Genomic DNA, 23,722 nt, shown 5'->3' on the forward strand with positions numbered 1-23,722 from the left:
TTCCATCAAGCCGCCTCTCACCGCTCACAAACAGTACGCTCAGCAACAACAAAGGTTCAATCAGTTCACAACTAATGTACGTAAGTAAAAAATTCTCCATTGCTTGAATCGATCCGTTAGACAAAATGTATCCGATGGCATGCAATTAAGGGAAACATACAAGATCAATAATGATTTTAGTTTGAAATAGTTAGTAAATAGGATTTTAGAGTTGTTGGGAAGTTAAGGATGATTATAAAAATTTTAAAGTGGAACTAAGTTGATTATTTAGGACTAAGGACTATTTTTCAATGTAAATGAAAAACATATTTTTTTAATAATTATTATAAATTTTATTTTTCTTCCTTCGTATGCAATAAAGTTCTCTACAACATCAATGACAGTTTTACAGCTCGTGTAAAGTATCTGACAATTAAAATAGTAATAATTTACATATTAAATTCTTTTAATACGAATTAAAATTTTGACTCGTCACTCATATTTTACATTAAAACGTATTTTCACTAGGCTCGCACGTCTTCATCTTTTGGCATTTGATTTACTTCCTCACTCTGTATTGTTTCTTCACTAGCATTATTTAATATAAACTTTATCTTTATCTTGCTATTTTACAAAAAACTGTTATTTTAGAGGAGTTACCCTTCTCTGCAGCGCATTCGTTTAAAGTAAGTTTTAACTCTTATGCCCTTTTTTGTTTCTTTACATATAACTTACTTAATTTACTTCTTTAACGTTAAAAATAAAAATTATATAATAGTAAAATAATGATAGAAACAAAACAATAAAAAACAATATTTTAGAATCTAAAATATTTATAGTAATAGTAGCAGTAGTAAGGGCGGAGCAGGGCCACCCTTCACATATTTGTTTCTTTTTTTTTACACATTTTACAATTTTTGCTTGATAAAGTACAATTTGATGGTAACAACGACTAACACCATGAAATTTAGACTGAATTCGCTTCTCAATGCATTCCATGCAGGATATCAGTTCTACGTATTAGAATTTACTTTTCCTTCTTAAAAGATACGCACACACATGCACAGGATATATCGTAATAGGAATCTTTTTCCAATGGCATATTTTAAGTACCTCGAAAATGCAATACTTGATGAATGTGAACACAATTCGGCTCAATTTCTCGGCGTGAATTTATGAAAAAATGTTGAGCTAAGGCACAATAAAATGGTCCACCCGTTTCCTTGTGCCCTTACGGAGCAGTACTTAAAATTTACCATGGAAAATTCAATGAAAATTTTGTTCCGCGTATTTTAATTTACGAAAGAAAACGATAAAGAATCTAAATTAAATGTTTCTTAGGGGGAGGATTAGTCTCAATGACTTTGGTCGGGCGACCGCAGACTATTGCCATTGGGGGTTGTGATTACGTCGCCGGCATTCGATCTGGTTCGGTTTACCAGGAGTGGAGTCTTGGGTTTGGGTGTTTCCAGCAGTTTGATTTTCACACGTCCTGTTTCGGGCGAGTAAACCGGACTATATCTGGAAGCCTTTGGTGACGAGGGGTTCGAAGTCGGTGCAGAAGCTGGCAGGAAGACTTCGTCATCGCTAGGAGGAATGCCGTCTGTTTTTCGATATGGGTCTCTTGGACTTTTGGGTTTATGAACTGGTTCAACATTTTGAGCTGATGGTTGACTCTCTACTGGTTTGGCAACTTGCGGGGAAACAGCATCGTTTGCGACGTTGTTGTTCGATTCAGGTCCGGTGGTGGCTTCGCCGTCTTTCAGGAGTGGCTCTTGTGATTTAGGATCCTTTTCATCACTGGGTGAGTAAGGAGTCTTTTTGTCACCATTGATTGGTTTCGCTAAGTCAGACTTGTCACGATCGCCTATAAGAGGAATATGTTCTGGAGCTCCGTTCTTGTTGAGTGGTTTACCGAGGTTCTTTTTATTCATATCGACGAGTTCTGTTGCCCGAGGATTTTCAACGTCACTTTGGCGCCTGCGATTTGCCTTTCGCCGTTTGACTGCCACAAATACAATTAGCACAACCAGTAAGACTAGCACAACCACCAATAAAATATATGTATTTTTACTAGCTCCACTATTTGCTTCCTCAAGTCTATTACTTTCTCCAGCCACCATATTTTCCTTTTCTGCTGTCTTGGGTACTCCTTCAGCAGCTTCACTGGCGACGGGTCCATCCACTTCATCTCCAGGCTTCGCTTGATCCACAGTCGCGACTTTCTTTTCCACAATTGGTTCTTCCACAACTGGTGCTTTGGTCACTTCTTCTGATGTCATAATTCCTAAGCCCGGTCCAAAAATGTCATCAGGCGACTTTGTCACCTCCTCCTGAGGTGGTGGAACTGGCGTATTTTCGTCCTTTTCATTGTCGGCAATATCATCGTCATCATTTTTGTTATCTGCTTCCGATTCCAGTTGAATTTTCGGTATATATGCAATCATACCGCTACCAGAACCTTCATCATCATCTTCCATGAGTCTTCCTTGTTCATCATCTTCAAGTTCGTTGCCACCTGATCCAATTTCAGGTGGTATTCCATCGACGACATCCGTAATTGCTGATCCATTCGCAGCATCGGATGTTTTGTCCAGTTCGTTTATTGGGAAAATTTCTCCAGATCCTTCTTCCGCGTTGATATCAATGGTATCCTCTGTTTTCTTATCCTTTTTGTCATCAACGGGCAAGAAATCTTTCCCCAATTCGTCATCGTTGCCTTGACCGGAACCTTCACTTTCGATAGGCTGGTCGCCCAGCATAAGTTCATTCTCGTCATCGCTGGCTAGTTCTTGTTCCTTATAGAGAACAATTTCATCCTTGTGGTCGTCGCAAATATCTGACTGCTTAACATGTAACCAGGGCTTGCCCTTGGCTGACAGTGGATATGTGCATTTAATGTGGTTGTCTGTCCAAACATGATGCTCTTGCAGCCAATTTCTTATCTCTAACGTCTCACACGTGCAATTTATAGCATTTCCAGTCAGTTCTATTGATTTAAGGGAATGTAGTTTCTTCAGGTCCAACGGCAGATATGTGATTTCATTTTCAGATAAGTCTAAGTTCTCCACATAATTTGGAATTTTCCCTAATTTCCCTGATGTAATTTTATTGTGGCTAAGATTCAATGTCTTTATTCTCCTTCCCAGTTTTCCAACCTCGGATAGTTGATTGTTCGACAGATCTAACATAACAAGGTCCCGGAACTTTTCCAAGTGACTCGTTATCCGTGTCAGATTTGCATTCGATAGATCCAAGGAATGGAGCGGGATGTGCTTCCCTTCGACAGCTATAAGTCCTTCAAGGCTGTGGCACTTTGCATGATTCTGAAGAGCGCCATTATCTTGTGCTACAGTGCATGTACAGAAGTCCGGACAGTCAAATGAGATCGCTGGGTTTAGTGATGAAACTAATATGGCAAATCCGATTAGAATACTTTGTGGTGACATCATTTTTATGAGTTTTATCTGAAACGAAAGAAAATTAAAAAACTTTAGTTGTTTTATATTTAAACTGTTTGACTTCTATAAGATTGTAACTAGATTACTGGCTTATTTGGAAAATTTAAAATGTATAATGAGAAGCTTCGGTAAATCTAATTTTCGTTTTTGAATTAGGGCATTTCCCCAAAATATGAGGATGCCTGCATGGATTTTTATCTGCGATTTACATTCCTCAGTTAGGTAGCTCCACACCCAGACTACACACGGGAGATTGAAAACATATGGTGGAAAAAAACTATTGCGCATATTCGACCTTCTAAGGTACGTGCGCGGCAAAAAATCCACGTGTTGGTTCTGGCGTTAGAGTCGTCCATGTGATTCAGTGCATTGATGTGCGGCTACGTGGTTGAGATCACATGGCTGCGAGCATCTCGCATTTATGACTTGTCAACTGTAGTGAGAAAGCATACACAAGAAAACCGTCTAGACGCCATCAACCCACCGACACATCGATACATGAACCCCAAGGACAAGAAGACTGTTTACGGGAGATTCAACTCCCAGCGAATTGTTCGAAATTTTATGGAGGAGAAAAATCATTGCGCATCTTCCGCCGTCAGCGGTAATTGACATGACAGACATGTGACATTGCACAGCTGTTTATAGCTGTTCACATGGATCGGGGAAACACATACGAGAAAACCATCTAAACACCATCGACAAACCGATAAACCTCTATATTAACCACAAGGGTCACGCCAGTTGGCTACCTCATCCCTACCCCAAAGATACTCAAAGACATTCCATTTCCATCCAGGATTTGCTCCACCTGTATACAGCTTTCTTGCCCATGGGTCACTTAGCTTCCTCGTCCCTACCGCACGAATACGCCATGGCATTCCGTGCCCCCTAACAACCTGATATGTTCCTCCTATGTTTAGATACCATGGACCAGCCACTAACTTGCAGTTTTCTCCCTACAGCTTCATTAAACCGAGAATTGAGTTAGTTTTTTGTGATCTTTCATACTCTCCTATAGGGTCCACAATGTCCTTGTGAGCCAATATAACCCCAATAAAAAGGATATATTTTCAGTCCAGGTTTGTCTTTCTCCTCGTATTATAAATCCGGCTCTACACATTTAGTACTTGCCGCAAACACCAAACCTCCCAAACGTTTGGCTTGATTTTGAAAACCAGCAATTGCCATCCACACGTTGGCAAATGCGTTAGTGTTTTTCGAGCAAACAAGCAAATTCCCTTTGATTTGTTCCAAAAAATGGTCGGTCGGGTCGACTGCAAACGCTTGCACAAACCAATTAATCAACCCACAAGTTTGATTTTGCGTTGGAATACTTATCTTCCTTTTGGTCCTCTAAAACGTCTCTTTGGTTTCTTCGCGTAGTTTCAACAGATTTTTAGTGGATGCGGTGACCACTTCTACATCATTCAGCTTTTTCAACTCCAAGTAATCTTTCAGCATTGTTTGTGTCCCCATGACATGGTTCGAATACTTTCGCTTATGGTGCTGTTCAGTTGTTATTGAAGCTTTTCGGCATGTTTGTACCATTCTGGTGGCTTAAACCTAGACTTTTTGGTATAGTTTGGTAGTGCGACTTATTTCTTCTATTTGGGAATTTTTTCGTGGCAGTCAGTAGTTACTACCTTGTGCTTAATTCTCCACTCTTTTAAACACTTTGCAAATGTCATTAATGTGAAAGTTGATTCTCCTGCTGAGATTATTCTCCGTGGATTACTGAAAGTCGCTTCTGCTCAGTCACTTCACCACCTCCACCCTTGGTGAGGTATCATTATCATCATCAACGACGCAAAAACTAGTATCCGATCTAGGCCTGTCTTAATAAGGAACTCCAGACATCCCAGTTTTGCGCGGACCATAGATATTGCCCTTATAGACTTTCCTTCATGTAGAGGGCCAAAAATTCTTCGAAGGATTCTTCTCCCGAACGTGGTCAAGAGTTTGCAATTTTTCTTGCTAAGAACCTAAGTTTCCATGGAATAAACGAGGACTGCCAAGATCATTGTCTTGTACAATAAGAGCTTTGACCCTATGGTGAGACATTTCGAGCGGAACGGCTTTTGTTAGCTGAAATAGGCTCTGTTCGTTGCCAACAACCGTGCGCGGATTTCACCATCGTAGCTATTATCGGTTGTGATTTTCGACCCTAGATAGGAGAAATTATCAACGGTCTCAAAGTTGTAGTCTCCTATCTTTATTCTTCCCGTTTGACCAGTGCGGTTTGATGTTGTTGGTTGCTTGGTTTTTGGACTACCACTGAGGTATATATAAGAGTTCGAGGGAAAAAGGTAAGTTTTGACAAGCCTTCGGTATCGTTGTGTATAACCACGAACTCATTTGCGATATCGAACCATTCCACAACTATTTATTGGAGGATGGTTCACCGGTTTCCCGGGGGTCGGCATAATCTGTTGGCGCTTGGAGTGCTTTCCGAATCCCATAGATCCTTAATGTGATTGAATGGACGATTCCATCGACTTAGGAGGAATGTTTTGTGAACCTGTGCCTTGGGGTTGGGCAGCGGTTAAGGCATGCTTCGTATGCGCTCAACGGTAGAGCTGGACTCGAGGTGGCTTTGGTGTTAAACAAGTCAACCTGCCAAAGTTCCACCCCCAGTGAGGGTCTCATAAGGGCGCACCCTTCGACAAATCTTCCATCTGGTTTGCCAGAAAAAAAAAACGCCGTCTCTTCGGAGGGGAAGTGTGGCCGAACGGCTTAGGTATTTTCAAGGCTAGTGCAGTAGACACACATCTCTGCCTCCAACGTGTCACCGGTGTACCGACATAATCTCGAATGAGGAGCTGTATCGGCGTACGGGCCAAGTATAGAAAGACGTGTTGATTAGAATAACTCTATTCCAACAATGCAATGCAGTAGAACCTACTATTCCCGAGTCGTCGACCAATGATTCGCCTTAGAAACACATGGCGGAGAGTAGTAGAGCATAACCATATATTTTCGTGAAAGGAACTAATTTGAATGTCAGAATCTGGAGATAAAATTTCTCCATTCGAAACAATGAACTTAGACAAGTTTTCAATTTGACATGTTTGCTAGCTTCCATGAAAGGTTTTCCCCCTATACTAAACTCAAATATTAAGAAAACACTATGAAAAGGGAAGTGCGTTTTCTTGTATAAAAATTTTCTTTATTTGAGTAGATGACGTATTTATTATTTATTTTATTGGATACAATTGGTTCCCGAAAAAAAAAATTAAACCCTTTTAGCCAAAAAGGGGGCATATTTCTGTATATATACTCAAAATTCACAAACTATCTTACAAAAACCATTATAATATCAACAATATTATTTTCCACCAGAATCTGTAAATGTAGTAGCATCATGTAGAGTATGAGAGAACTCGAACGACGCATGGTATTTTGGATAGTAATTTACATCTAAGAAATGCCACAGTCGCAACAATGTAACATTAACCCTCTCTGGCACACTTAACTAAAGACCTACTGCACCCACTGATATGTATGAATATACATTATAATCAATTTGTTATGGCGACAATAGCGCCGATTTATCAATTTGTTGAAATGACTTAAGCTGCATCTCATTATCAATTGGAATCGTTGTCGCGTTCAATAGCACCATTATCACTACCCGTCCATGCAATTTTAGCACTTGTTCACAATTGCATCTTGCCACCAGTTTTTCCATTCGTTGGTGCACTTTATATTTTAATGTAAATCAACGGGCGAGCAGCATGAATTGACCAACAGACAGACAGACAGAGAGACAGATATCCCATTGACACGTGCTATCCTATATAGACATCATCTTATGAAGATTTATTAGCGGAACTACCTCTTTTGGGGTCAGGAGATGAATATTGTGGATGCACTACATATGGTACATATGCACAGAGTTTATTGATAAGACGGAGATGTGCGACTCACATATTTAAGATAAGAACTTCAGGGTGGTTTGAACTCTTATGAAATAGGAAGGGTTCTGCTCTGAAGAATGAATGAATGATGAGTTTTGACCGACTAAACTTGAAAGAAAGTGTTAGATTGTGGGTTAGGTTTGGTTCACCTTCATTTCTTCAATCTGTTAATGAAATTTCCCGGATCGTTCAAGGAGAGGGATTGATTACACTCCTGCGTTCATAAAGTCTAGTAAAAGACTGAAGAAATATCTACTATTCCTTTTTGGGGTGAGTGGCGGGAATGTAAAAATCATAGGCTCATTGGTAGCTCCTCTAATCACTGTTGTCTCCTTCTAAATGGTGTTCTGAATTTTTATAATGACGCACAAAATTACCAGCCTGTTTTCCTCTCCGACTCAAGAATCTCACCTTTTCTTTTTATTCTGGTTACACCCTTCAACCATTGAATCTGAAGCGACGCAAATACTACTTATAGCAACCACTGTATTCCGTCACTCCACTGAATAGTACGGACACGTTTTTGCATCTACATCTACATCATCAGTGATTGTACGTCTGGCTTCTTTCTGCGGGTCTATATTCTCTTCTTGTTTCCGATAAGTCCATCACCCTTTTTTGTAAAATGAATTTATCTTTTGACAATTCGACAAATCTACAACATCTCCATCCATTCGAATGAGGCATACAGCACAATAGTTAACACTATTCCAGTTATGAGTAATATGTCCCTGTGTTTCGACCCATTGACCTTTGGCTTTGATATGACCGTGTGTCTAGTGGCCTCCATCTTGATTTTGCTCCTTTTCAAGTAGACTAGGACTAGGGACTAGTTCGCTGTAGCCTTAACGGAGCGGTGGATGGGGGATCGACCGGTCGGCTCGGTAGAGGGGTCTCCCACCACTCAATTGCATTTTAGTTCAGACGCCTGAGGGCCTTCGAGACAGGGGGTAGATTTTTGTGACGCTACGCCTGATGATGCCTTTATTCGACAAGCGTTTTTGAGTGGCACAACATGTTTAAGGAAGACGACCACTCGAACCAATGCTCAGGTGGCCAAAGTGGAAAATCTTTTGGACTCTGACATTGCCCTTATCAGTGAGGAGACCTGCCTTTCAATTGGAACCGTCTACATCATTAAGATGAATTGAAAACTTCACCATGACAATGAAGTACCCAGAAAATGGCAGCTGCTGGCGAAATTCGGCATTGCAATGTTACCTTACCCTCTCCCCCTCCTACAGCCTACACTTATTTCAACCTTTCTTTTTTTCACGAATAAAAAAGCAGCTCAAAGGATATCGGTTCGACTCCATCAAGACGGTTCAAGCGGTGGCGACAAAGGCTCTCAATAGTATACCGGAAACCGACTTCCAGCGGGATTTTGACGAGTGGTAGTCGCGCCGAACTAAGTGTATCGATGCAGGAGGAATGAATTTTGAAAATTATTAAGTAATTGCAGTGCAATAAATTTTGATTTTTGGAACCACTCCCGATACTTATTGAACGGGCCCTGTACATTCATATTTCAAGTTTCTCCTGTGTCTGTGTCAGCTCACTTATTTTTTCATTCGAATTATTCACTCTCGATTCAGAGCTTTGCCATACCTCAGCCAGATACTTCTTATCTTAACTATATGTTCTCAAGTAAGTTTTTCTATCTTTGCCGGATTCACGGAGGCTTATTATCTTATTTTCAAGAAGTGAAGCAAAAGCTGTTCCCGTGTGATCATTTTCTCCGGCTGACACGGAAGAAACTCTGCAATGACAGCTGGTGCTTCATGGTACACATATGAAAAACTTCAAGATGCACAACAGCCTAGCAAATTTCAATTTTTAAGCATGCAATTGCGTTTTTAAATTAAGAAGTGTTGTGCGAAGAAAATTTGGTGATCTGTACATATATCCTTTTATCACATTAACATTCCGTTGCACCAGTAAAGAGTACTAATTGGGGCTAGTTTGTAGGATCTAAATGTCACGTCCTGCACCCAGGAAAAATCTCGGACGATTTTGAGGTCCAAAGCGTAGTCCGTCAGGGCTGCATTCTGTCACCAATATTATTTCTTCTTGTCATCGGTGATGTTCCCCATACTGCCGGATGACGTAGAGGATTTCAGTGGACGATAAACTCTTTCCTCAAACACCCCGACTCATGACATCTGCTTGCTCTTTCACCGGGTCATGGACCTTGACCAAATGGCTCTAGATTTAGAAAGTAGAATTGGACTGAAAATAAACACCAACAACACCAAGGTTCTCAGTATGACGGGTCAACACACTCTCCCAATCTACATTAATGATCAGAGCATCGAAAATGTCGAAGAATTTGTATAGCTGGGAAGCGTGATTTCTGCGAGGGCGTCGACGAACTAGATGTTGCTCGACGCACTAACAGCGGTAGATCCGCTTTCGAAGCTTTGTCTGAAATCTGGAAATGCGATCAACTCAGCACTAAGATCAAGTTGAGATTATTCTGTGTTAATGTTGCTATATGGTAGTCGCACATGGAAAGTGAACTCCACTGTTACCCAAAAGCTTCAAGCTTTCGTCAATACGGCCTGGCTGGCCTGACATTATCTCAAACGAATAACTTAGCCGGCACACAGGCTTGCCACTCGTATGCGATGGGATCAGAAGACGGTAGTGTCAGTAGATAGGTCGCACTTTAAGGAGGAACAATAATTGCATTGCGGGCAATGCCATTCAGTAGAATCCATTTTCCCGAGATGGCTGACGAGTGTGTCATCCCAAAGGCAGTAGAGGAGGAGTGCGAGCGTCTTACGAAGTTGTGGGGGAAGCGAAGCACATTTCAAGTAACCGCGAGCGATGGCACGTAGGTGTGGTTGACGTTCTATACCCCACCAAGGGGTGAAAGGCAGCCATATCTCCTGTAAGATTTAAATAATCATTGTGGCTTTTTCGGGTAAACAAAAATGTTTTCGTAACAAGATAGACTTGGCATAAAAACAACTTAGTACTTTTCAAAGATAAATACAATCTCAGTATTAACTTAAAAAATCCCTGAAATTCGCACATGTAAACATTTTTACTCTATTATTATGTTCTACCGGTGGGAAAAAAACATTGCGCATATTCAATCTTCTTAGTTACGTGCGCGAGAAAAATTCTGCGCATTAGCTCTAGTGTTAGGGCTGTGTGTGTGGTGGATTGCACTGGTGTGCCTGGACCAAAAACTGGGAGAAAATTTCTCTCTAATTGGTCAGGTACCCTAGCGGTCTGGGGCCCCTAAAACAAAAATTAGTTCTACTACTAATACAATATTATTCACACTCATATCCGGTTTGTGGATCTAATAAGGGAACAGATAACACGTAGTAAGCACTTTGGTCATGTTGCTCCCAGAGCAAACGTAAGGCAACTTGTGATGAGTTGCTTCTACCCTGGACGAAACTGAAAGTTGTCTGTTTTTTAAAAAAGGGGGTAGTAGTCCAAAAGGAGGGACCACTTTCAATAGTTCTAGATTGCAATTTTTTATTAACCCATCTGAAGGCTAAACTCATTTTTCTGCACTACATAGAGGTATATATTCCGCCTGAATTAATGGATATTTTTATAGTGAAGTATCCGAGATGCCCCAACTTCATACAATGGGCTTTGTAACATAAAACAATAACCGCCCTCTTATCAATCATTAGAAATTAGATTGTTACATAATTCTTGTGGACAGCTAGAGACCAGCTACGAACAGTGTAGAACAACTACAATAATGATGAGTCGATTAATCTATTCAATGAGCTTCATTTTGTCGGTCCCACATTCAACTGAAAACTCTTTATTCGCCAAGATCTCCGCCGGTAAATTCAGCTTTGAAGAATTTCAATTTCTCGATTACTGGACATTCTAGAATCATTCACAACCTCTAGTCGGCAACAAAATCAACCAAAGGAATAATACAGACATTATAGAATCTAATTAAGGTTGTAAAGACTCATTTGTTGTCGGGAGCGGATCAACAACTTTTAACTGATCCTATACGTTGGCTAGGCTTACCAATCATAGGTTTCTTCTGTAGCACTTTTTCTCATTGGTTTGTGATTCTCATATGTTATGTTCGAAAATGTGGCTTTGGCTGATAAAAAATAATTAAAATGCAATCGAAGTTCATTTATTTATATAGGACTTTTATATATATCTAACAATTGTAGGAACTGTGTCAACAATGACTTCATTCTCGGTTGAAAAGGATACGAGCTTCTATGACCTGACATATAAGATAGTGACACCTTTGTGGACTACATATTAGCAGAGGATCCCCGTGTTTTTATTGACTTGCTCTATAGTCACCTGGAAAATCCATCTAATTATCTCCTTCTCCTTTGCACCCTTCTTGCGCCAACAATGGTTAAATTTTATTTTCCTCTCAACATTTGCTTTCAAAATCAATTTTGTTTTCTTCCCTTCATTAATCTTTAGGTTGCTGTACAACTATATTGACAATTGGTTGCATGACATGAGGTAAGCAGTGCTGAGAGGGTAACAATGTCTGAGCGTGGAATCTCCGTTGTGCGTAATCAGTTTCGCTTCCTTCAGTGCCTCTAACGCATAATCGGATCCATTTTTTCTCAGCCCTAATTATTCACTTATAAAAGTTCTCATTTAATTATTATTTGTTTCATTATTATCTCTCCGCCAGTTTTCATTTCCTTCCACTTCATACGTACTTTAGGTAAACTAGACTACAGGATACTCAGCATATTCAAAAAATATCCGTTTTCTCTCCATTCCCATTTGATTGAATTCAACTAATGAACGTTGGTACTTTTCAACCCAAATGATCGACATTTTCAATTGACACTGATCTATACCAGCTCAAGCTGTGCTACTGAGAATTTCCTGAGTAGTTGCTGAGGATGAGGGTGAACTTTCCTCGGATACGTTGGGTCCTTAGTAAACCATTATGATTTGGATGGGCGCCTTAACTTACTCGTACTTGCATTAAAAGCATGCTACTGGGAAATTCGAAAGATGCTGATTGATCAGCCATAATCTAAGGTCATAGTTAACGGATCGACTGATCGGAGGATTTCGAGAGGAAGATATGGATTTTGATGATGACTGATTCTTTCGTTTTGAACCAGGTTGGAGTTCAACCTGAATGTTTTAGGGTTGGGGCGGAAGTATGGTCAAATAAAAAGTACTTTCAGTAGGCAGTAAAGTAAAACGAAAAGTGTAATAAAGTGAATAAAGGTTTTAAAAACGAAAGTTATTTTCCAAAGAAAGAGCCAGCCAGAGGTGCAAAGGAAGAAGGGAAAGTACAGGTTTGAGACACACACATTGTACAACAGGAAAGCAGGAAATAATACAAATGGGACGATGATTGCAATTTTTTCGTAGAAAGAGAATTAACATTTACGAAAGGGACCTGGAGGGGAAGATTATCAGGCATCCAAGTCTCAAAAAGAGGGAGCAGTAGGTTTTGCAATCAAGTTAAGATTCGCTAATCAATGCAACCAAAACCTTGTTAAAGTTGGTTTACTGTCTGACTGTCTATCTATAAGTCTGTATGTCTGTCTATCGCACGCATTTTTCTAAGGAGTGGTTATACCAATTAACATCAAATTTGGTACGAAGGTGGGAACTTTAAACATCGTGAACTGGGAACATCGTTCTATGTGTAATTTTCTGGGAAGTCTCCATAAATGCAAAAGAGATTGTACATTTTTTCCTCAAAGATAGTCTAGTGGTCTCCTTTCAAAGCTGGCTTCAGTTCTGACATCTAATGCACACGGAGGGAGGGGAAGAGGCGGGGTTTAGAAAGTGGGTAATTTCTTTCACGAACCCATTCTCAGAACTTGCCCAACCGAAAAATCTTAAAAAATCAAACAACTGGTGCTTAGGTTCCACAACGATATCTGTTCAAATGAAAGTAATAATAGCATTATTACTTCAATTTTTAGTAATTAACTGCTAAAACCACTCCCCCCCCCCTAAAATTCATTCGAGAATCTGTTACGAAGAGAGCAAGGCGTTGCATCGAATTTAGCCTCCAACGTAGGGTCCGAAAAGTAGCATTCCCGCTATCTTTTGATGCTTGATTGTATTACGATCAGAGCTTGCTTCGCTTGCGAATAACTGTGATGCCTAAACAAACTTAGCAGAATTTTGTTCGCCAGGTGAGCATCTTCTTGTAAGCTCGGTGCTCAAAACTTGGCTCTTCAGCGGATTCCTCTGCATAACCGGTTGAAGCTGGCGCCAAGGTGATACATCGCTTTGCTCTCATCACAACAAATCAAGTTTGGCGGAAATCCCACTATTATTAACAAAATTATAATAGGCCGAAATTGTTTGCTTCAGTGCCAATAATAAGGCTCTGAATGTCAGTATCACGCTAAAGTGAATATTTTGGCCTAATATATGTAAATACAATACATTGCGTGCTAGGTGCAAATGGAACAAATGTCCACTGATATATTTTCTTGAAAGAAATACATAAAAAACCTTTCATACGTGAAGTGTCCAGCTTCCGGTTTCCTGACTTGCTTTTATGAAGTTTTAATGTTTCCAGAAATTTCCCAAAATCATAATCCTCCTCTTGTATGCCCGATATGTTTTGAATTTTTCCGCTTTTCCCTTTCGATGGGTTGGGACGATTTATACTCATACTCACTCCGATTTATGAGTATAAATCGTCCCAACCCATCGAAAGGGAAAAGCGGAAAAATTCAAAACATATCGGGCATACAAGAGTTATTCGGCTCGTCATATGCGGTCAACGTAGAAATTTTATTTTTATTTTCAACGTCCATCATCCTATTGTTTTCCATTGTAAAGGATTTAAAATTCATCTGGGTTCAGTTTAGCTTTAGATTTTCTATGAAACAAAAGGAACACCTCCATATATTTAGATTAGGAAATACCAGAGCTAGCAGGAGACGCTAGAAATCATCTTAGCGAAGATTAGCAAAGAGGCGATCAACCATGCGGTACTAGAGGACTTGAACTGCTAAAAATTATCCTTTTGTCTACTTGATTGATAGCTTTACTACTGTGATTGACAGTAGTTAATTCAGATGAACACTTTTGAGCAGCTAGCCGATACCCTGTCCCAATATAAGGCTGATGTAACAGCATTGACAGAGATGCGATGGACAGGCATCGGTTTCCTGGAGAAGAGCTGCTAAACCATATATTATAGCTGCCATCCAATAAACCATGTGTTCGGAGTAAGTTTCTTAGTCAGCCAAAAAATTAAATCTGCTGTTATCGGCTTTGAAAAGAAATATAAGCCTCTTAAACCTTCACGCCCCTACAGAGGAGACTGCAGAGTCGGAGAAGCATACCGTTTACGAGTCTATGATATCAAAATCATACTTGGAGATTTCACCAGTCAAGTAGGCATGGAGCCCGTATTCAGGCGATACGTCGGCTCCCATAGCTTACATAGGAATACTAATGATAACGGACTGCGGATTATGCCACCAGCAGTATCGCATGAAACGGTTTACACGGAAAGCGCTCCACAGACATACGTGGGCCTCTCCAGACGGGACCACTTTCAACCAAATTCAGCCTTGATGAATGTCAGAATATATAGGGGGCCAATATAGACTCGGACCACTATCTCGTTGGCATAGTGCTCCGAGCTCGAATTACGACACCACCTAGAATCCGACAATCAGGTGAGAGTAAATACCGAAGCCATTCACAACGCAGCCCTCCGTAACACCTATAAGGGGGAAATGGATGCCGCAATAACCGCAGTCAACAGAGATCCTGGAGATGAAGCAACACCAAATGATCTTCACAACCACCTGAAGAATGTTATCATTGATACGGCCACAAAGATACTTGGCCCCAGCCGCAAAAGGAGTCGGAACGGCTGGTTTGACGATGAATGTAAGCTAGCTACGGAACAGAAGAATGCCGCATACCAAGTAATGCTGCATTCACAAAGAACGCGGGCACGTGCAGAGAGTTATCACGAGCTCCGTCGAGAGGAGAAGCGACTTAACAACCGAAAAAAGGAAGCCTGGGAAAACCAACAAATCTGTGAACTCGAAAAGTACAGGGAGCAACCGCGCCAAGCGAGCAAGTTTAACGAAGTCAGCAAGATGAAGCCTCATACACTTCTATGCTCACCCTGCCGAGACAAAGAGGGAAATCTGATTTCCGACTGAATGGGCATATTGGGTCGATGGATTGAGTACTTTGATGAACTACTGAACAATCAGAACATCGGTGGGTTGGAGGTCTCGCCAACTGAAAACGACGGACAAATACTTCTACTACCAAGTATAGGAGAAACAGTCCGTGAAATTCATCGGCTTAAAAATTGGAATCACAACCGAATTAGTTAAATATGTAGGCGACCAGTTACACCAAGTGGTTCATCAACTTGTGCTCAAGCTGTGAGAAAGCGAATCAATGTCTGAGGACTGTTAAAGAGGCATTATCTGTCCCATACATAAAAAGGGAGATATCACACAGTGCAGCAACTATAGAGGTATTACGTTGCAGAGTATCATCCATAATATACTCTCCCCCATCTTGCTGGGCCGGATAGTCCCACACGCTCAGAACATCATTGACCCATACCAAAAAGGCTTCACTCCAGGCAAATCAGCAACAGATCAGATTATCTCAGTGCGGCAAGCGATGGAAAAGCTATTGGAATATGGACATCAGTTGCACCACTTTTCATCGACTTTAAAGCCGGCAATGATAGCATAGCCAGGGTAAAACTGTACATGGCCATGAGAGAATTCGGTATCCCGACGAAATTGATAAGACTGACTAGGCTGACACTGACCAATGTGCGGGGCCAGATAAAAACAGCAGAATCACTCTCAAGACCATCCGACATCGACAACGGTTTACGATAAGGAGATGCCATGTCATATGTCCTCTTGAACCTGGCCCTGGAGAAAGTGATCCGTGATGCTGAGGTTAATCCGAGGAGGACGATTCTCTTTAACTACTGACGATATCGACATCATAGGAAGAACGACCCGAGACGTACAAACTGCATTCATCCAGATCGAGCAGGCGGCGTGAGATCTTGGGCTGCACATCAATGAATTCAAGACAAAATATATGGTGGCAACAGCACCGAAAACCAACCTGCCAACAACATCAAACCGCACTGGTCAAACGGACAAAATAAAGATAGGAGAGAACTTTGAGACCGTTGATAATTTCTCCTAGCTAGGGTCGAAAATCACAACCGATAACAGCTCAGACGGTGAAATCCGCACACGGTTTTTGGCAGCCAACAGAGTCTATTTCAGCTTCCAAATATGTTTCGCTCGAAACGTCTCACCATAGGGTCAAAGCTCTTACTGTACAGGACAATGATCTTGCCAGTCCGCATGTATTCTTCGGAGATTTGGGTTCTTAGTAAGAAGAATTGCGAATTCTTTGCCGCGTTCGAGAGAAGAATCCTCCAAAAAATTATTGGCCCCCTACATGAGGATGGACGATTCCGTAGCCTACATAACGACGAAGTCTATGATCGATACCATGACCGTCAACTTGTGGATAAAATCCGGCTCAATAGGTTACGGTGGGCGGGTCACTTAATCCGTATGGATGAGGATGATCCAGCCCGGAAAGTCTATAAGGGCAATATCTATGGTAGAAAAAGGAAACGAGGCAGACCCTGCCTGAGATGAAGCGATGGCGTAGCTCAGGATGCCAGACAGCTTTTAGGGATATCGAATTGGTGGACCTCGACGCAAAACCGGGATGCCTGGAGTTCCATATTAAGGTAGGCCTAGACCGGGTATCGGTTGTTGCGCTGTTGATGATGATGATGATCCGCCTTCTTCTTTATGCTTAAGAGAAACAGCTCAGGCGATAACCTCACTAAATCGTTTTCGACTTTTTCACTTCCAATTTCAAGAGTCCATGTCTTAAGCACTAAGCATTTTTGAGATTCCCCGTGTTTCTAGAAGCTTTGGCTATGGCTGAGTTTAGAATTGTCTCTTGGTCTCTTTTTCTAGTACTACCATTGCACTGATCCCATCGGTACTTAATTTGACAACATTGACATTGGTCAATGGCTTCTAGTAAAACCTGGTAAACCTCCTGTGGTTATCCATTAATCAGATTTCCTATGTTTTTCATATTAGAATCAAATCACCATTGGTAACCATTTCGTTAAGCCCCCGACAGGCAGTGGCACCCTGCTTCAACAAAACATCGCTTAGAGATGATGTTAACACGTGCATTGCGGGGTCTATTTTGACCAGAATCCATTAGCTAAATGTCAGACTGTAAGCTCATTATCTAATTTGAAGATCTGCTCTACTTGTGTATGCAGAAAAACCAGGCCAACCACCTGCTGTCGACATAATGTTTTATTAACTATTTAGTGCTGAAAATAAGTATTAAGTGTTTTAAAGTAAAAATATCTTCTCATTGAAAGATATTTGCTTGTGTATACATGCAAGCGTTCAGCAAAAAATAAAATAAAAAAATATATTTGGTAAGAAAGGTAAGAAAAAGTGGCATTAGACGAAATGTTTGGTGTAGACGTTTTATTGTATTAAAAAATCGATATTTAGCTTGAGTATCTACGAACGGATTTAAGATAGTTGATAGAAGCACGTGTCGATATGAACACTTAAGAACTTTCCAACCTACAATTTCTTCAAAACTACGTCAAAATTCGAGCTGTCTAGTATGAGTTGGCCTTAATTCTGATTGGTAACCCTTCATATGAGTAGCAAACTATCTAAACAACATGAAAATCCTATTCAACTTTCATACACCACAAGAGGTGACCGAGAAGATCAACGTTCGATAAGCGGCCGATCATCTGGACACGTGCCCAGAACTTGCTTAGTCACAGCTGGGCATCGACATTGATACCTTACCCAGGTAAATGGATTAATAAAATTCTGAATGGTCAGATAGATTGGGTATCAAGACAGCTTTGATTGTTGTTTACTTTTAGATAACGAACTGAAATCCGTTTCCAAAGAAGCCGGCTATTAATAGACGACTGTAAACAAGACGAAAGATACAATCTTCCCAAAGAAGAAAGTGAAAGTTCTTCTAATAATACCTATTTCAAGTTTGTCGTCTGGCAATGGATCAATCACTGGTGACTCACCGTTCATTCAGCCATAAAATCACTCAGACGATTCTTTAAGTAGATCTATCTTTTCTTTTAATCTGGCGTCTGCGGTTCGCATAATACGTATTTGCTAATTTTAGTTATATGTGTCAAGGTTGGCTTTGAATCCGCGGTGCTCGCGTTTGTACCTTATTAAGTAATGCAACCGTTTTGGAGTCATATGAGCTCCATATGACCGTAGGTGGTTACTTGGATTACCTCTTCCTGGAAATGAGTCAATGGCTTGTTTATGATCATGAACGACACGGTCTGAATTGAAATGCAAAAATAAATGTGACGAATATGACGGCTATTTTGAGCTTTAGATAAGAGGCGATGTCATCATAGCAGAAACGCCATTTGATTAGGCGGAGAATGGGGTAGGTGAGGTTTAAGCAGTTAAGTTTGCTGTAAGGAAGGGCCTGGTTTATAGAAGGTACATATGATGCACAAAAGCGCCTGATCCCCACCTTTTTGAGCGCAATCTCTACGATTTATATGATAGTTTGGTACATATTAACTAAATGATCGCTTTACACAGCGAGATACAAAGCTATTCAAGTCATAGATATGGTTTTATTGCCCACCAAAAAGACAAGGAAAATATCTGTTAAGCATGTAATTTTCCAAGCCCCATGCAAGCCGTGTGCTTATTCCATTCTCAAACAAACTCACTATACGTCGACGCCTATTTGCTTTGTATTTATTAAGAAACAGATACGCAGGTAACTGAGCAAACACCGCCTGGAAGTCATACATTTTCTTACGCGAGTATTCTGATTCTCTAGAATCTAGTTGTTGAGTACTGAATACAGACTCGATAGTATCTTATCAGTTTTCGTCACTAAGCGCACGTTTTATCTTAGTTTATATAGAAGAATGTCTAATTATATTCGCTTGATCGGGCTGTATTAGTTGTCCACATTCCAAGGTGCTCACCGCAATTATATGCTCATTTTCCTGTGGTGAAGTTATATGGGTTATTTTCACTGGACATACTCGTACCTAGGTAACCATGTCGCCAATGGCTCAAGCTACCTTGATAGGGTTAATCGAATACAGCATTAGCCATAAAAGCTCATCTATTTCTAGAGCTAGTTCAATTACCTAATGCGATTGAGCCCAATCTTGGAATGAAATTGAATTTATAGGAAAATTGCTTTGAAATTAAAGTGGAATGTGTTGTCTTTGCCATTTTATTTAAACGTATCAATTGATGCAATCGGGAAAGTTATTTTTACAGGGTAAAGTCGTTATGATGTGCACTATTTAGAGCTCACATTAGTCTCGAAAGAAGGCACGACGTTTTTCTGATTAATACATTGAAATGATCGAGTTGACAGCATTGGACCTAAAGAGATAGTTTACGTCGGAATCATGGGAAAATCAATTAATTTCTCCCTCGAGATCGGAAACTAGAAAGACATTTAAGAGAAATACCAAAGCGTAACATAGAAATCGACAAGAATGAATTGCTTTATGAGAGACCTTGAGATATTGCAAATCGAGAAGTAGATGTATGGTAGGTAGGTATCAATGGCCGCTATGGTGCGCCGTTTTGATGCCACAAATCATAAGACCGTGGCTGCCATTGTGAGAGAAGGGAGGCAGAGTCTAGCCGGCTCGGATCTTCAGAGGCAGCCCGTAGCATTCACGAAGGAAAGCAACTCACTGCAACACTGCAGTTAGGAATCTCTCAGGGATCCCCAAAGAATAGTTTACCCAGTGTCCGTAGCCTGACTCTATCTAGAGCTGGACAATCGCAGAGAAAGTAAATAAGGGTTTCCCTTCCTTCTCCGTAGCTTCGGCAATGCGAATTGTTGGTTATGCCGAGCCTGGCGGCATGGTCCCCTATGGGCCAGTGCCCCGTGCAGACCGCCATAATGTTGAATGCATTTGCGCGTATCTGGCACAGGAGTTCTCGTGAGCGGGTTATGTTATAAACGGGTCAAATTCCCCTTGACTTGGCACAGCTCGTAAGCCCTCGCCATCTAAAGCCCGCGGCTGCTAGGTAGTGCGAGTAGACTGCGCCCTTGACAGCCTCCAGCAAAACACCGACTGTATTCACTGAAGGGCTTCCAAGAGCAGAGCCTCGCTTGTCCAATCTGCCAGCACGCTCATTCCCCTTTATGTTCCTATACCCGGAAACCCAGAAGAGGGTGACCTTGAGTGTGCCGCCCAAACGGTTCAGCACGCCTCTGCACTGCCCCACCAGTCTGGAAGTTGTCGTTGCTGAGTACAAGGCCTTGATGTCTGCTTGGCTGTCGGTCAGAATGGCTATACTACACTTGGCGCTCGAATCTCGCTCCACTCATCGACAGACTTCCAATATCGCCAGTATTTCCGTTTGGAGTACACTGGCGAAGCATAGGAAACTATCCAATTTGGATACACTGTGTGAATTCAAAAAAAAACCCACGCTGACTCCACAGACCATCTTTGATCAATCTGTAAAGAATACTGAGTCATAACCTTGCAACACGCCGCCAGTCTTCCACTTTGCCTTTGAAGTTCAGCTTGCGTGTGGCATAGTCCGTGGGGAATGCCCAGATTTCCCGATGTACTTGGTCTCGGATGTTGCTGTGGCCGGAGGACTTCGCTGCTCAGCATCCGGACTCACATTCAATGTGGAGGTCTAGGGGGAGGAGATGTATTATAAGAGTATATTGAGAGCAACTGCCGGGCAGAATTGCAGAGCCCCAGTAGCACCTGCACATGCGGTTCTTAGCATCCTATTAAGCTTCATCCTATTGTATTTTTTGCTCAAAACTTGCCACCACACAATAGAGTAGTACGTTAGGATCGAAGGCTCTACAGCGGTGTACATCCAGAGAACCATCCTCGGTTCGCTTATTTTTTAGGGTTGCGTCTAAAAAGTTGAAATGTATGTTCTCAATTATTATATGCTTCGAAATTTTCCGACTTTATTGCACTTCCAAATCATTCTTGCATAAAACGCCTTTATCATGCTAGTTAATTGATTGCACGCTCTTTCAGCTCAAATGACTGGAACTGGACATTCCCGAGGGATAAATTGGCACAACTTCCCAGCTGAGTATGAACCCATAATAATGAGTATTACTAGATGCGGCTCAGTCACCTCAGCAGTTTCAGCAAGGATGAAGCTCCTGGAAAACTCAAGGGCGTGAAAACAGAAAAGTATTCTAAATCGCCACTCCCTGCTAGAACACGAAAAACACCTGATGTTACTACTGCGGTAGGCATGAGCATTTGGCCTATTTTCATGATAACACGTATCACGTAGAACACACTGTCAAACGCATTTTCTAAATCCGAAAAAGCCAAAGAGGGCGATGCTTCCCACGGTGTTTCTCTACGGGTAACCGCGCAGAGTATATTGTGTCAGTTGTTCTTCAGTTCTTGACAAACCGGGCTTGATTCACGGTTATTTCAGCGATGTCACGAATACAGTTTTCAAGAATGCGTTTCAAAATCTTCATGGTATGGGACAGCAACTGGATCCGACGGTAATTTGAACACTCTGCAGAAGTACCCTTCTTTTCCATATTGGAAGGGTCGAGTTTTCTTACCAGTCAGATGATATTTTCCCTTCCTCAATGACATGATTGAAGAACTCATTGACCCACAGTGTTGGGTCCCAGCTCTTCGCTTTCGAGACCTCAGATAGTTGTTGTTAGGTCATGTTGCTTTCCTTGAATTCATTCGTTTTATTCTTTTCTCTACTGCAGTTGCGCTAACAGATGGAATTGCTCCAAACGTCGGCAATGATTGTAGAAGTAGAGGATGAACAAATGATGAAAAGGGGTCTCGGATGATCCATTGCGAATCTTCTCTCCATGATGAGGACTTACGGAAGCTTTCGAGTTTTCCATTATTTTCTTTTCACTTTTGTTACGCATTTGTTGTTGTAAGATAGGTGAAATTTCGCGTATGACGTTGAAGGAAGACTGAAGTGTCCAAAAACCGTTCAACCTCCAAAACCAAGCTTCCAGAGAGGCATGCAAGTAGGGTGCCGAGTAGACAAGTCAGTAACTTGATGTTGGCAGATCCCTCGACGACTAGATACCTTGCCGTGGTGGAGGAGAAGGAACAACAATCCCCTAGGCAATAAGAGGAAAATTCTGAAACTAAATGGCAAACAAAATCTCGAGCCAAGGTCTGACAGTATCGGGAACTGAATGGACAAGTTTGAATGTTAAGATGTGGCCGTGAACGGTAAGCTCCGGATTCGAAACGACTCCCGGCTTTAACGAACCTTATCTCGGTAAAACGGAGCTATGCCGGCAATAAACCCCAGTAAAACAAAGGTTAGAGCAGCCAATCATGATATGCAATTGTGAGCAAGGGAGCAGTCCTGAACTTATCGGTATCAGAGTTTAGGCTTGTATTCTTCACTTATTAAATTGAGGACTAATCCTGTTGGGACCCAACTTTTAACGAGCAAGCCGAGGTGAGTTTCTCATGTCAGCACTCCAGACCTTGCCTCTGGAAAATCATTCGCTTGCGAGCAAACCACTTTCGAGCAAAATACCGTCGGGCAAGCCACAAACTCTCGGATTATGCTATCATCAAAGGGGAGGCTAATGCGGTCCCAACTCGTTAACCGAAATGACAGCGAAGGGAGTTTGGCCGGAAACGGTCTTCATTTTCCGGTGCGACCAGCATGTAAGAATTTCATCGTCAAATAACATCATACTTTGCTTTCAGTCGATTGATGTATACCGTAAAATGTTATGGCGAAACCTTGCCGACAATAATGCGAACAGTTGCCTTCAGCAATATTGCTTTTCTCTGAACAATGTGGGAGGAGTTTCTCGCCTAACCATGAATAGAGTCTTTGAGCTTAGGGATCTAAATTAACGGAATGGTTATCTATTGTACTTTATTGCATGGATTGATAAAACAGAAGAGAATAACAAAGTCACTACCAAATCGAGGGCAGTGGAATCCAACTGACATCAATACTTATCTATTTAGGAGTGTACCTCGACTCCAAATTAACGTGAAAAAGATAATATGCAAAAACAATATCAATTCTGCAGATTACTACTACTATTAACGATACATACTTGACCACCAGCCATACGGCCATGCTCCCACCTGGAAGTCAGTCGCATATATTCAGAAAGTTGGGCAGCGTTATCAGAACTAAATAACAGCTCCCTATTAAGCCAGTTATCAAGGAGCTGCCACCGTTTATTGCTGGAATTTGGCCCACTGAACCAAACATTCCTGATGCAGGTAACAATGCACTTGAATATTGCTGACAGACTGGCTCGTCAAGGATCTGGTTGCAC

At 41.3% G+C, this 23,722-nt stretch overlaps 1 protein-coding gene across 6 annotated transcripts in view; it reads right to left on the reverse strand.

The window, feature by feature from the left end:
• Positions 1–308: 308 nt before the first annotated feature.
• LOC119650978 (protein windpipe) overlaps positions 309–23,722 on the reverse strand; it is a 112,385-nt gene continuing 88,971 nt past the window's right edge. For all 6 annotated transcript variants that reach the window (XM_038054280.1, XM_038054272.1, XM_038054261.1 and 3 more), the window contains exon 3: positions 309–3,446. In XM_038054280.1, coding sequence (XP_037910208.1) covers positions 1,335–3,431 — 2,097 coding nt within the window. In that variant the 5' untranslated portion in view covers positions 3,432–3,446 and the 3' untranslated portion in view covers positions 309–1,334. The remainder of the gene's footprint in view (positions 3,447–23,722) is intronic.

This window comes from Hermetia illucens, chromosome 1, assembly GCF_905115235.1.
Source record: "Hermetia illucens chromosome 1, iHerIll2.2.curated.20191125, whole genome shotgun sequence".
NCBI classification, from domain to species: Eukaryota; Metazoa; Arthropoda; class Insecta; order Diptera; family Stratiomyidae; genus Hermetia; species Hermetia illucens.